At 40.3% G+C, this 15,275-nt stretch overlaps 1 protein-coding gene across 2 annotated transcripts in view; it reads left to right on the forward strand.

Annotated features, from left to right (window-relative positions):
- Positions 1 to 8,339: 8,339 nt before the first annotated feature.
- TBC1D30 (TBC1 domain family member 30) overlaps positions 8,340 to 15,275 on the forward strand; it is a 94,280-nt gene continuing 87,344 nt past the window's right edge. For both annotated transcript variants that reach the window (XM_015820823.1, XM_029285016.1), the window contains exons 1-3: positions 8,340 to 8,505; positions 12,771 to 12,832; positions 14,061 to 14,126. In XM_015820823.1, coding sequence (XP_015676309.1) covers positions 8,340 to 8,505; positions 12,771 to 12,832; positions 14,061 to 14,126 — 294 coding nt within the window. The remainder of the gene's footprint in view (positions 8,506 to 12,770; positions 12,833 to 14,060; positions 14,127 to 15,275) is intronic.

Consider the following 15,275-nt stretch of genomic DNA (forward strand, 5'->3'; position numbering starts at 1 on the left):
GCCCCCTCAGCACGGGCCAGGCAAGCCCTGCGGGAAGCAATCTGGGAAAACTACCGTATGCCAGCTGTAACGACTCACTTCAGCTGTTCTCCCAAGAATTCAAACTCTTGAGGCAATCATTGCTTCAAACAGGATTCTTTTATTTGGGGATCAGTAAGTGGGGGATCAAGGTGAGGTCTGAGGTAAAAGTTCGTTAACACCGTATAGTTGCCCAAGCCGTAAAACCCCTCCCACCAAAGCCGCTCGGGGATTTGAATTGTATCCAATCAGCTGGTATCTCAGGGCGATCAGCTGTTGATCTTGGCATGCAATTTACTGGCTTTGCTGGCATCCATCTCGCCGCAAACATCTTCGGAGAGCTATCATACCCCTCCCCATGGCAATCAGGAAAAGGAAACAGAACTGGCAAACAAATACAAACATGCAAGTAACGCTGGGCTCCCCCCTCCCCCAACAGAATGGCAGGTCCCAAAGATGGAGGGATAGAAGGAAGGTAAGTAAAATAGGGAATTGTTTGGGAGCTGACATCTGCCCCCCCTTCAAAAAGGAGGGAGATCCACCTAGAGAAGAGAAAAAGGAAAAAAGAAAGAAATAAAAAAGGGGGGGGACAACAACAATGTTATTTAGGTTTATCAGGAAACTGTATGAAAACATTTAAGCAATCGAGGAGCTCGAACATGTTCTTTGTAGACTCATTCCCTCTGGGAACCGGGGAGGTCTTTCCAAGACACAAGGTACTGAGTTTTCCCATGGTGGGTTCTAGAGTCCAAGATGTCATGGACCTCAAAATGTTGTTCTCCCTCAATCAAAATAGGGGTAGGAAGAGGGGGAGGAGGTGGCCTGAAATAGGAGGTAATTTCTGGTTTCAGCAAACTGCAATGGAAAACTGGGTGGATTTTCCATAGATTCTTTGGTAGGTCTAATTCAACAGTTACAGGGTTTATAATTTGTTTAATTGGGAAAGGACCCACAAATTTCTTTGAGGGTTGTAGCGATTGCAAATATTTAGTGGAAAGAAATACACGTTCCCCACTGTTGAACGGTTTTTGTTCATTTCTTATCAGCCTGGGTTTTGTAAGCTTCCCTAGCCTCATCTAGAGCCTTCCTGACTACTGGCCAAGTATTCTGTAGTTGCTTAATCCATTCCTGTAGCAAAGGGATTTCAGGCTCTTTAAGAGGAAGTTCTGGCATGGCTACAAAAGTCTGCCCATTGGCGACTTGAAATGGGGTAAATCCAGTGCTAGAATGTACAGCATTATTATAAGCCATTTCAGCAAATGGTGATAAATCTGACCAGTCATTCTGCTGGTAGTTAATAAAACATCTCAGGTACTGTTCCAGGACAGAGTTTAATTGTTCCGTCCCCCCATTAGTTTGAGGGTGGTGAGAAGATGAGAGGCCTTGGCTAGAGCCCATTAAATTCAGAAATGCTCTCCAGAAGTAAACTGGACCCCTCTATGAGAAATTATCCTTTGGGGGGTGCTATGGAACCGACAGATATTTTCTATGAAAAGTTTCACCAAAGTTTTTGCCATGGGGATTTTTGAGCACGGGATGAAATGTACCTGTCTGGAAAACAGATCTGTAACCACTCAAATAACCATATTACCAGTACTTTTGGGTAGCTCCCCAATGAAATCCATGGAAATCTCTCTCCATGGTGCTGAAGGGCTTGCTACTGGCTGAAGTAGTCCTGGGCTCTTCCCTTGGTGCCATTTCGCTGCTGCACGCATGGGGCACCTAGCTACATAACTCTCAATATCTTTTTTGAGTGCTGGCCACCAAAATTGTCTCTTAATCAAGTGTAATGTTTTCATGAACCCGTCCAAAGGGGCTGGCAATTTTTGAATTGTGTCCAGCCTGCATCACCTTAATTCCCATTTCAGTCAGGACATAGATTTTCTCCCCCACCCATGCTAGTCCATCCTTTATATTACATACATTTTTATGGATGCAGTGCCACTCATCAGTTTCTAGTGCTGACTTGAATTCATGCAAAATAATTTCGTTCACCTGAACTTTCAACTTTGATTGGGCCCTGGTGGTAACAGGAGCCTCTAATTGGTGAGGGTATAAGAAGGGTTTAGCGATCTCAGCTTTCTTGCTGTTATATTGAGGTAACCTAGAAAGAGCATCAGCTAAAAAAATCTTTCCTCCATGGAGGTAGTGGATAGTGAAATTAAAATGGTGAAAATATCGAGACCATCTTTCCTGCTTAGGTGAAAGTTTCCTAGGAGTTTTCATTGCTTCTAGATTCTTATGATCTCTCCATACTTGGAATGGTATTTTATTACCATCAAGAAAATGTCTTGTGTACTGCATAGGCTTCCTTCTCCCAGGATGCCCACCTTTGCTCCATCTCTGAAAGTTTTCTGGAGGTGTAAGCGCACGGTTGTAACTGCCCCCCTTTGTTCCTCTGTAATAATACAGCACGCACAGCCATGTCACTAGCATCTGCTTGTATTATAAAAGGTTGCTCTGGGTTTGGGTGCTTCAACACTGGTTCCATAAAGAAAAGGGTTTTTAGTTTTTCAAATGCTGCTTGGCACTCCCCCATCCAGTTGATAGGTTTGCTAGGTTTTGGTTTATCCCCCCCTTTAGTTTTTAATAAATTTGTAATAGAAAGAGTGATTTGTGCGAAAGAGGGAATAAACTGCCTGTAGAAGTTCCCAAACCCCAGAAAACTTTGAATTTGTTTTCAAGTTTTAGGGGGAGCCCAGTCTAATACAGCTCTTACCTTTTCTGGGTCCATCTCTATTCCCTGGTGTGAAATGTGATACCCCAAATAGTCAATGCGACTTTTGTGAAATTCGCACTTTGATAATTTAGCATACAGTTTAGCGGAGCGCAGTTTCTTTAATACAGCCCTGACTAGTTTAGTGTGTTTGTCTTGGAATTCCCTTCAGTTTTCTGAGTGTGGGGTGAAATTTAACTTCACCGGGCAGTGTAAGTGCTTACATTGATCAATTTCTAGCTCTTCCGCCAGCAGGCACCAGTCATATAACTGTCCTGGGCCCCCATGGGCTACACAGACATTGTAAAGGTCCTCATTAAGTCCATCCTGGAAGCAGCTTACCAGGATGTCCTCTGGCCAACAGAGGCAGCTAGCTAACTCCCTAAACTCCTCCATATACTCTTCTACTGGCCGTCTGCCCTACTTTATTGTTTTTATACGCTCCTGGGCTTTTTTTTATCAGCTAGTCGATCTTCAAAGCGTCTGCGGGGTGCAGTCATAAATTGATTAAAATTCTGCAGTTCAGATTATAGAGGGTGACCATCCAGTCAGCGGCTGCCCCTTCCAGGGCTAACATGACCACCCGGACTTTCTCCAGATCAGTAGGTAACATCCTCCCATAAATCTGCATATATGTGAACACCTGTGCAAGGAAGAAACCCAGCCACTTTGGGTCCCCATCAAATTTTGCCCCAATTGGGACCGGTTTTGCTTCTACTGGCTGAAGCAGTCGCCCCCTAGTTGCCTGAGTTTGACACCCCGAGTACTAGGCTGTGGTCTGGGCTGTCGTTGCCCCTCCCTCTCTGGTCGCCAATTCCTCAACCTCCGACTCTTCTCCCCCTGATTCTGCCTCAGATTTCTGGTCCTCCTCCAGCTGTAATTTGAATTCATCTAAGGCTCTCCTTACGTGTTCCATTACTGCCTCTATAATTTCTGATTTTGGTTCCTCCTTCCCCCCCTTTCTGTCTCAGGGGGCAGGGCTGGACCCTTTCTTCTTTCTCCCCCCTCGGTTCAGGGTAACTTTGGAATCTCTCTCCTCCCAACCTTCAGATTTACCGACTCCAAGGGACCATCTAGCTCGGTCCCCTTCATCAAACGGCCCAGCCACTTCCATCTCCCTGGAGAGGCCTTCTTCAGCCTTCGATTGTTGGAGGTTTCCAGGCCATTGCTCCGATGGGTACTCCTCTGTACGTGCAATAGTTGCAGCTCACCTGGTAGTGCAGTTGCGTCTCCGGGTTGAGCGTCATGCAGACCTCGCCTTCTGTAATGACCCACTTCAGCTGTTCTCCCAAGAATTCGAACTCTTGAGGCAATCACTGCTTTGAACAGGATTCTTTTATTTGGGGATCAGTAATAGTGGGGGATCAAGGTGAGGTCTGAGGTAAAAGTTCGTTAACACTGTATAGTCACCCAAGCCATAAAACCCCTCCCACCAAAGCCGCTCGGGGATTTGAATTGTATCTAATTAGCTGGTATCTCGGGGAGATCAGCCGTTGCTCTTGGCACACAATTTACTGGCTTTGCTGGCATCCGACTCGTCGTGATCGTCTTAGGAGAGCTATCATACCCCTCCCCATGGCAATCAGGAAAGGGAAACAGATCTGGTGAACAAATACAAACATGCAAATAATGCAAGTAATGCTGGGCTCCCCCTTCCCCCAACAGAATGGCAGGTCCCAAAGATGGAGGGATAGAAGGAAGGTAAGTAAAATAGGGAACCGTTTGGAACCTGACACCAGCTGTAGCTGGACGAGGAAGGTCAGGGTCCCGTTCCCCGATAGTGCTGCAAAGCCCTTGAGATTTTGCATGGAGTAATAGATAGCTTCCTGCAAGGCCGACCAGGTAAAAAATAATTAAACTCACCTCAACATTATTTTAAATACCACTGCAAGATGGCATTATTCCTCAGTGTGGTGTAGTGGACCCATGTGTTGTAATATTTAATTATTGGAATGGGAGAGGGGAGCTCCAGGTTCAAGTCCTTATTTGGCCATGGAGCAAACTTGGTGACCTGAGACAGACTGTCAGTCCACATGTAGCAGCAGGGCTGAACCCAAAGGACAAACAGTAGAAAATCTTAACTCTCTTCTTCCTGAAGTCCCCTGAATTTTATGCACCATAGCCTTGCCTTCTTGCCCTGGTATGCAGCTTGATAATTATTATTGTCACCAGTACTTATCTTCTAGAGCAGGGGTGTCAAACTGCCGGCCCACGGGCCGGACGCATCACGTGGAAGCCACGCCCACCCCATTGCCGGCAATGGCAAAACCGGCCCGATACGTTGCGCGATATCACATGACGTCGCAAGTTTGACATGCCTGTTCTAGAGAGATACCTTTACTTGGTGCCCTGTCCCTTGAGCTTAGCGTGTGCATGGTTAAGGATCCCACAGTTTTTATCCTTACTGACCAAGAATAGAAAAAAATGATGAAAAGTATCAGGAACATCTCCAGCAAGCCAAAATTTCTTCAAAGTGATGACATATGGGCTACAACATCACAACACAAACACTACCTCTTATATACTTGCATGCAATATCAGAATAGAAGTACTAAAGGGCAAAATTTACATTGGGATATTATGCTGAACCCCCTTGTTTAGGTTCAGTTTAAGATTTAGATTTTACTGAATGCAGTTAAATGCATTTGAGCTAATTTGTTGTTTCTCTTGTTTTACCTTATTTTTTCAGTTGTAAAATTTGGGATATTTGGGAGATAAACATACCTTGTTAAATAAAATGCTTTAGTACAATAATAATGTAATCTGTAGTCTTTATCACTGGATAGTCTTAAGGTAATGCTGTTTCATTACCTTAAGGCTTCTTGGAATTGTCTTATGTTTACAAATAGTTTACATGTGTGAATTTCTTAATACTAAGTCTGGTAATATTAACTAATTCAAGGATAAAGTTATGCTGAACTCTTTGAACTATTGCTGTTAATTGATATTGTATTGAAAAATGTTTTGAGTTTTTACCTAGGAGACTTATCTTTTGTAGATATATTACAGCACTGCTTCTTTTGTTAGATCTGGGTATTATATATCTTTCCATTTGACAGGGCTGCTGGGATTGATTCAGTTGACCATCAACTGCTAAGCATAATTATGCGACTGAAAAAAATCAACATGGGATCATAGGACATAATATATACTGCAAATGTGTTAAAGCTAACTAGGTAGTCTTTAATGTATGACAATTGGAACAGAATTTTCATTGCTAAGTAAGGGAGTTGTACCCGATTTTATGACCTTTTTCCATGGTTGTTAGGCAAATCCCTGTAGTTGTTAAGTGAATCATGTGGTTATTAAAGGAATCCAGCTCTCCTCATTGACTTTGCTTATCGGAAGCTGACTGGGAAGATCACAAATGGTGACCCAGGATGCTGCAACCATCATAAATACATGTTAGATACCAAGTGCCTGAATTTTGATCAAGTGACCCTGGGGATGCTGTAACAGTTGTAAGTGCAAGGACAGTTGTAAATCACTTTTTTCAATGCCGTTGTAACTTTGAATGGTCATGTTTGGTAGCCACAATAACTGTTATATTGAATGTTGTCATAGAAAGTCTTTGAGAAATATAGACTAATTGCATGATAAATTATGTTACAATTTATTAAACACTCCTTGCTCAAATACACAAGGCACAGAAAGCACCTGTCTACTGGTAGAGACTTATTGCTACACTTGTATACCTTCTATTTTCCCCACAATAACAACCCTGTGACTGGGCTGAGAGAGAATGATTGGTCCAAAGTCAGCCAGCTGGCTTTCATGGCTAGGGCAGGATTAGAACTCACCATCTCCTGGTTTCTCTTTCACGAATAAATAGAAAATTGCAGAATTCAAAGAAAAAGGATTATAAAGAAGTGATTTCAGATTTTCTTTTGCAGCAGTTATAAATATAAGCTAAATTCCTACTGTATGCTACAGTATTGCTCACATTTTCTCTATACTCTATCATTTCCTATATTGTGTAGGAGCAATATGGAAAACTTCTATAAGCTTCTTCATTGCATACACGCTATCATGTGTGATCCTGTTTTTTTCTTCTGAAGTCTATATTTTAAGAAGAACACTATGTTGAGGGCCATTTGCTGAGTGGCTGAAACAAGTAAGATCAGGCCACAGTCAGAGGTCATTGGGGATACCCATTCATTTTTTAATCTTCTTGTCATTCAACTGTTTCTTTAAAACAATCAGAAACTGAAATAAGTATGATCCAAATATCAAAATTATCCTTTTAGAGGATTGTTTGAAACTTAGCCAAACAACCAGGAAGACATATGTGGATATAGGTTGTCCACTTGTTTATTTGCTATTTCCAAAAAAGGTTTCTAAGTTTTCATACTTGGAAGTAATCTAATATAAAACTAGGAGGCATACGTAACTATTGTATCATGTATATTGCTGGTATAATTCCTATTATATCAAGTTGCAAATTGCAACCTATTTGTGTATTTCAAACCATCGTCTGAAGTGTAGAAAACCTAAAAGTCATCATATATCAATTACTGCATCTGATACATAAAAATCCAATCTTGAATCTTTATGTTTATGGTAATATCTATCATAAACAAGGACTGTATCATAACACGTATGTTATAGTTTCATCTTTGTGAACCAATTTTGAGAACTGTATTGCCTATTGGGGGTTTGAAAAACCCAATATACTGAATACAGTTTATAGAAATATTTTTAAAAAGACTGATAAATGGAGTTACATGAAGAATGCATATCAAATTGAGCAGATAGTGTGTTACATAAAATAATGTAAATAGATTTTGATGGAATACTGTAGATGTCACTATTTTCTAAATTCTTAAGTGCATAAATGAAAAAGGATACACAGAGTGATTTTTGTTTTACCTTTCTGAAGATTTGACTTGTAACTAGGAGCATCCTTCAGCCTTTTTCTGGATATTGGTATTAAATATCAGTCTAAAATCCAAGTCGGTTCGTTCCCCCTTCCCTCCTTTTGTCTTTATTAAAGAGTGCAGCTTCTCCACGTAAAAGCAAGGCGCAAATGGCAGGAACTGTTTTCCGATTGCCATGGTTATAGTTTTCTGATTAATTTTTATTGGTTAATTCCCCGGAGAGCAAGCCGGGAGAGTTCCCTTCAGACGGCCGGTTACGTTTTCTGCCATCGGCGCGTTGCTGTTAAAATTTACGCCGAGTAGGTTTATTTTTAACGCAAGCTCCGCTTGCTGGCAGATGGCAGCAGAGAAACGAGAGCCGCCTGGTTTTATTGTCAGGGATGCTGTGATGGTGGGCGGGAACATCCCTTTTTCTCCTTTGCCGTGTTGCGCCGCGACTCGCTTTTCTTTCCTCTCCTCTGCATTGCAGAGGTCCCTCCAGCTAGGAGTTAACTGGCCGCCTTCGCCGCCTCTTCAAAGCTGCTCTAATTCTCTCCGCCCTCAAACGTCGGCTCACACCCCCCGAGCCCGAGCCCGAGCCCGAGCCTGAGCCTTTCTGAATTAGAAACGCCGAATGTCCGGATTGCGTCACTAGTCGCGAGTGCCGGCTGGGCCTGCGGGAAGCTGGGGCGACCGCTGGCACTGGAAATCCAGTGGATGGTGTGTTTGGCTCCTGCTTGTGGTCATCCATGAGGCAAGACAGACTGACAAGTTCCCTGAGGCGAGGGGGAAGGTGTTTAAAGCGGCAAAACACCGGCGGAGATGGCAGCGTGAGTACCATCCTGAGTAACGTGTTGAAGAAAAGGAGCTGCATATCTCGAACTGCGCCTCGCCTTCTGTGCACTTTGGAGCCGGGTAAGGGCTGCCGCAGGCCGTCTGGGCCTCGGTCTCGCGTGTTCCTGCCTTTGTCGGAAAGGGGGCGCTTCCTTGGTCGGCGGGAGGGATGTTTGGTTTAAGCGCATCAAGATTTAATTGCCTGCGCTTGGGCCAGAAAGGAGGGGACTATTGCGGACGGTAAATGCCCGGAGTCACTTCACTGCGCTACTAACTGATCTCCGGGAATCGGGCAGGCCGAATTCGTATGTGTGTGTGTTTGTTTAGAAACCCTACGCGTGCTTGGCCAGGTGGTTGTGGTGATGGAGGAGGAGGAGGAGGAGGAGGAACATCTTGATGGTCGCTGCGGCCGTAAGCAGCGGAAAGGCCGCAGCGCCTCGGTCAGGGAGCGGCGTGAGATTTCTAGAAATGGCGACGGGGCTGCAGAATTTCCCAAGGGCTGTTATGTGTATTGTTTGAATCATTCCGAGAATAACATTGAATATCAAAACTCAACATACAGTATTGTCTAGTATAGCACATTAAAATTTCCTTCTAGCAAATGAGAATTAAAAAATATAGAATATGAATATGAAATATAAAAGAAAATATGGTGCAACGTTTGAGAATTCAGGTTCTTTCTCTCTTTAATTGGCAGCTGTTTAAACAATCTGGATAATGAAAATCTTTCATGAAGATTTAAAAATAAATGAATAAAATTGAAGGTTCTAGGCAAGACTATTCATGCAGGCTTTTAAAAAAAACCCAACAGATCTCTCTGTCTACTTGACAAACATCAGTAAGGACTTGGACATAAGATCAGGTCTTTAGATTGGGCTAATATTTACTTACATGATGGTACAGTTGCACACCACACCACACCACAGAGAGAACCTAAATACTTGGCTATAACAACTTACTTACCCCTTGTAGGAGGTTTTTCATTTATGTGGATTAGTGGCCTATTCATTATAATGACAATAGATGGTTATACTACAGCAGTGTTCCATAATATCCCATACCAGTGCACTTGTGTCTGTTCAGACACAGAAGCTGAGTGAGTAACTCACACCCTGTTAAACCATCACTCAGGCTTCTGGTAGTCATAATCTGTTTGTCAAAAAAGTTAATTATCTTTCTGACCAAGAGGTTACAGACTTCCTTCTATCAGATCAAACATGGGCAATCACTAAAAAACGTTGCCAAGTTTTTATAATAGCTTTAGCTTGCAGAAGTCAGTTGATACTTTCTTTTCATTATTAAGCCTGGCTTGTTAGAAACTTTTAAATTTTGTTTTATGTGTGTAAACCATAAAGAAAATAAAGCATCAATGCAAATAGAGGCAAATTTGTGTAGACAGTATAAACATAGAAAAGAGTTATAGGGATACAATATTTTAGGGAATAGTTTTTTATAAGAATAAAACATTTGGAGAGTAGCTTAGATGTACAAGATGAAGGACTCTTGGTAAAGAGCTATTGGAAAATAACCATGTAATAAAACAACAGTAGAACAGTTCCATTATCTTTTACTTAAAATATTTGTGAAAAGTAGAAAGCATGAAAAACAAGATGAAAACTCATGCACCAAATTCAAGCAAACTGATTTGCAGTAATCACCTCATTGTCATGTACTACTCTAGAGAGACTATTTACATGCTCAGTTTTATTTTATTATACTTTATTGAGTTGATTGACAAGTTGGAGTTAATTTGTTTTCTTGTATCTAGTTGAATTACATAGCAAATCAAGTTGATAATTAAAAGGACACCATTGATGTATGTATTCGTTTGTGTATCTTTTCATTTGCTAGTAGAGAACTTATAATAGTACTTAATTCTATATTGGCAAAACTTGTAACCAATTATATCATTAATTTGGAATCTCTTAGCAAAATAATTTACAACATTCCTGATCAGATTTTTTTGCATGTAGCAATTGTTAAAATCTTTTGAAAAAAAATTGACATTAAGGATGTAAAATTATAGTAAGAACCACAGATTTTATTAATTGCTTTGATATGATGCAAATTATCTTTTAAGAAATTAATAACAATCTAATTTAACCATACACTTCTGGGAAATTTTAGCATGCTACTCAGTTTGAGGGAATTATAACTAAATGGAAAATCTGATACTGTGAACACAAACATCTCAAAATTGCTTTGAGTAGTAATCAAACCAGTCACACTCAGCCTAACCCTCCTCACAGAGTGGCTGTTGTGAGGAAAAAGGAAGAAGTATTGGGTATGTTTGTTGCCTTGCATTGACAAAAATATGCTGTAATAATTTTGTAAGGAGTATCAGATGATCTTTCAGCACTATTTGCTTGGACAGCGACATTCTATAACTGAGGAATCTTCCTTGGTTAATGTGCAATATCAAATGCACTACTATAAAGGCAGACTTCTTCAAGTCAAGCTTAACTCCTGGTGACTTGATGGACCATTAAGTCTCTACCTTTGCAGGTATTTGTATTAATTTATGTAGTTGATTACTGGCATATAAAATTAATATTTCAAAATATGGATATAATTTTGAAATACTTCAGGGACATATACAAAAAAATTGAACAAAATATTACATTTTAGAAGTTCTGTCAGTCAGTTTTGGGCTGCTATGTCCAGTGCAGGAAAGCACAGAAACAGTGCAACCCTCTTCCCCAAAGTTAACAGGCCAGGTAGTATTTTAAAACAAACACTGAATTTTCTCAAAAAGACCACAACAGGATGCAAGGCTGCAGTGATAAATGAACAACATGGAAGTCAGCAACTCTAAAAAAACCAGTCTAAGCAAGCAATGTGGAGTTTTTTAAAAAAAGATGATGATGATGAGTGCACTGTGGATGATCTTTTTTATACTGATTGTGAAACTATCAGAGTGTCATTGAAGATGACATGCTCACTGCATAGACAACACCAGAAGCATCCCAAAACAATGCACACAAACCTAAGCTAGTAGACCAATCAGTATTGGTGGGTATTGTGTTGCATTTGAAATATACTTTGCAGTCTCCATAAATAGAAGGCTACTAGAGAACACAACACGCAGAGTACAAGAGGATGAACTAACAATGACATCAAAGTAAAAACAATTTGATTTACTCTTTGCTTTTCAAACACTCAAAATCAAAAACTACAAATATCCAAGTAAACCAATGAACAAAATGTAGGAAAAAAAGATGGCAAGTGATGATTTGCTGAGTGTAGCCATCTGTTTTGTGCTCTGTGAATCCTCTTTTATCTTGATAGTGGTGGCTTCGGAGTGTTTTTGAAGATGAAACACAACATACTGTATATATGAATTTCATATCTCTTTAATCTCAACATTAACAGGAATTAGATCAGGGTTCATATACACATTAATCGAGCAAATCAATCAAACCTGTATGTATTACTACCTTTTGCATTTACAACAGTTTTGTGCGAAGTTAAGCACAATGTTTCATACAAATGTAAAAGCAGACATTTTTAACATTACCACCAATGATCCACTTGCTTTTTTTTTTCCTCATAGGAATTGTTAACATAAAGAGCAGTTTAGCTTCTAGGAAAGCAGTGGTATGACAAGTGGAAAAGAATAGCACTTTTCATTTGTCTGAGCTATATGTGTCTGTTGTGATCACATCAGTGCTATATGTGCTTGTGTGTGTTTGTATGCTATGAGTGCCTATGTCCTCAGAACTAGCACTTGTTTGAGCCACATTCATGAAGATATATGAGCCAGAGACTTGCTTCAGTGATGTGGTCAGAGTGGGAATGTGACCCAGATGTGTTAATTCTCGGAAACAGCATCTCTTCTTATCAGAACTATGTATAGTCAGTGCACAGGCTGCTGCCAGTGGTCTGTGAAAAGAGGTAAGGGTCTAATCATCACTCTCCCATCAGACCAGATGACAGGTCTGGGAAGTCCAGCAAGGGGAGATTTACCTTAGACAAATTTCTCCACCAAATCTGCCTTCAGGCTTCATCATTGGAATGTCACTATGTGACATTATGTTATTTCATGTGTAAAATATTGTGTTTATGCAGAAAGAGATTTATCATATCCCATATTTTAATTTTTTTCTCCATATTTGTTTTTAATTCAGAATATTATTTGGTTAAAGTCATTATATTATAATTATAATTATTATATAATATAATTCACTGTAAAAAGTTGCATTATTTTTATATAGCAATATTGATATTATGTTATGTTATCCCTGCATTAATTTGGCATATCAACTTTATATTATGCTATCTAATGTGATGCAGTTTCAATCCATAAACGAAGATACTAATAATTGTTTTCTATTTGTGTTACATAGGAGTGGACACAAAGTTGAAGTTTACACTTGAGCCATCATTAGGTCGGAATGGTTTTCAACAGGTAACTGATTTTTATTCATTGCAATAAATTGTCTTACAAAAAAACCTTACTACTTTAGGTAAAGATAATTATGAAATAATAAGTTTAAATATTTTTCCAATAATAATTTAAAAGCAGCATTAATTAATTAAAGCTGGGATGTATTATATTATTTGAAAAAGCTGAACTGTAATTGCATTTGTTCCATTTTGTTTTGATTTTTTCTTAGTGGGAATTATTATTTTTTCAACAGAAAGAAGCTCAAAATATTAAAATCAATTGTATATTTTTGCAGTTCTTGTATAAATAAATACATAGCATCTTTTTCTTCTCTGTTTTGCAATTATATTTAAATATTTTGTGGCCAAATAGTTTAATGCAGGGGCCCCAACCTATGATATGCAGCCCAGTGCCGGGCCGTGGCCTATTGGCCACCGGGCTCTGGGACAGGCTGGCTAGTGCATGCACTCACCCCTACTTGTGCTAGAACCCGCAGACCTGTTCATGCATGCTTGAGGCGCTAGCAGAAGCGGCAGCTAGCAGCTGCGTGTATATGCAAACGGCCGCTAGCGCCATGCGGGTTGCATGGCCCATTCTCACATGCATGTGGGGCTAGCGACAGTGGTAGCTAGCGCATGTGTGCATGCACAAACAGGAATGCTAGCACCCTGAGGGTGCACAAGGCCCCATCCATGCATATCCCCATTTATGCATGGCCCTGTTCGTGCGCGTGTGCAAATTTCCCAGCTGCTCCCTTTCCCTCCGGGCCACCAGCATGAAAAGGTTGGTGACCTCTGGTTTAATGGTACATATTGCTTCCATAATGTTGAAATACATGTTGTCCTCAACTTATAATCACAATTGAGACCAGAATTTCCACTGTTAAGCAAGGCAGTTATTAAGTGAGTCAGACCCAATTTTACAATAACTTTTGCCCTGGTTTTTAAGCAAATCTGGCTTTTTCCATTGAATTTACTTGTTGGAAGCCGACTGGGAAAGTCGCAAATGGTTATCATATGATCCCAGGACACTGCAACTGTCATAACTACATGCAATTGCCAAGTGCCCGAATTTTGATCACATAACAGTAAGGATGCTGAGATGGTTTAAGTGTGAGTATCGATTGCAAATCATTTTTTCCAGTGTTGTAACTTCAGATGGTCACTAAATGAATGGTTGTAAGTCAAGGATCACCTGCATTTTATGTTGAATTGGAATAATTTAACACTGTTGGGATGGTTGCTTTTAGTGGCATGATGCTCTCAAAGCAGTGGCTAGGCTGTCAACAGGAATTCCAAAGGAGTGGAGAAGAAAGGTAAGTAAACTCCTGTCCTTCATTGAATGTATAGTGATCAACATTATGTGAAGCTCTGGATTAAAGATAAATAGCTGCTGTTTATTCCAGCAATGAAAACTTCCATGTATTTAACGCTATAGGCTAGGTACCAGTAAAAGTTTCTAATTAAGCAAAGTCCTTCTTAGAAAAATACTGAAAATAGGAATAACAAATAGACTAGAAAAGGTGGTTTTTTTAATGTAGCAATAGAAAGGTAATTTAAAAAGTCCAATTAAATTAGGAAATGCACAAATTCTAAAATAAACATCTGCTAATGGACAGAATTTTATTTTGGTCATTGATCAATAAAAATATGGTCAGTAAAATGATCAGAAAACTATCCCTTAAGAACAAGAATTATTAACAACCATTTGTAGGCTAAGTTTCTTTTGGATCACTCTTTCCAAGAAATGTTTGTAATTGTATGCCAATATTAGATGGGTCAGTCTGCTAGGGTTGTGATGTAGTTTCAACAAGTAGTTAAACATATTTATCCACAGATTAGATTCATGTTTATGGCTTGTTGAAATATTGCATTTTGAACACACGGGGGGTAACCTGGAAAATACTTCTAAGAAGTATCAGAGGAATGCTGTGGACATAATTTACTTGGACTTCAGTAAGGCATTTGATAAAGTAGATCACAACCTACTACTTGACAAGATAGAAAAATGTGGAGTAGAAAGCACCACCACCAGATGGATCCGTAGCTGGCTGACCGGCTGTACTCAGCGTGTGGTCCTCAATGGAACCGCATCTACATGGAGGGAAGTGTGTAGTGGGGGTGTCCCAGGGCTCTGTTCTGGGCCCAGTGCTCTTCAATATCTATATCAACGATTTGGACGAGGGGATAGATGGGGGGAACTCATCAAATTTGTAGACGACACCAAGCTGGCAGGAATAGGCAACATTCCAGAAGACAGGCTTAGGATACAGAAGGATCTGGACAGACTTGAACACTGGGCGCTATCTAACAAAATGAAATTCAATGGTGAAAAAAGCAAGGTTCTACATTTAGGCAAGAAAAACCAAATGCACAGGTATAGTATAGGGGGTACCTTGCTCAATAGTAGTAACTGTGAGAGGGACCTCGGAGTCCTAGTGGACAATCACCTAAATATGAGCCAG

The sequence above is a fragment of the Protobothrops mucrosquamatus genome, unplaced genomic scaffold (genome assembly GCF_001527695.2).
Source record: "Protobothrops mucrosquamatus isolate PMUCROS unplaced genomic scaffold, P.Mucros_1.0 scaffold_156, whole genome shotgun sequence".
Classification (NCBI taxonomy): Eukaryota; Metazoa; Chordata; class Lepidosauria; order Squamata; family Viperidae; genus Protobothrops; species Protobothrops mucrosquamatus.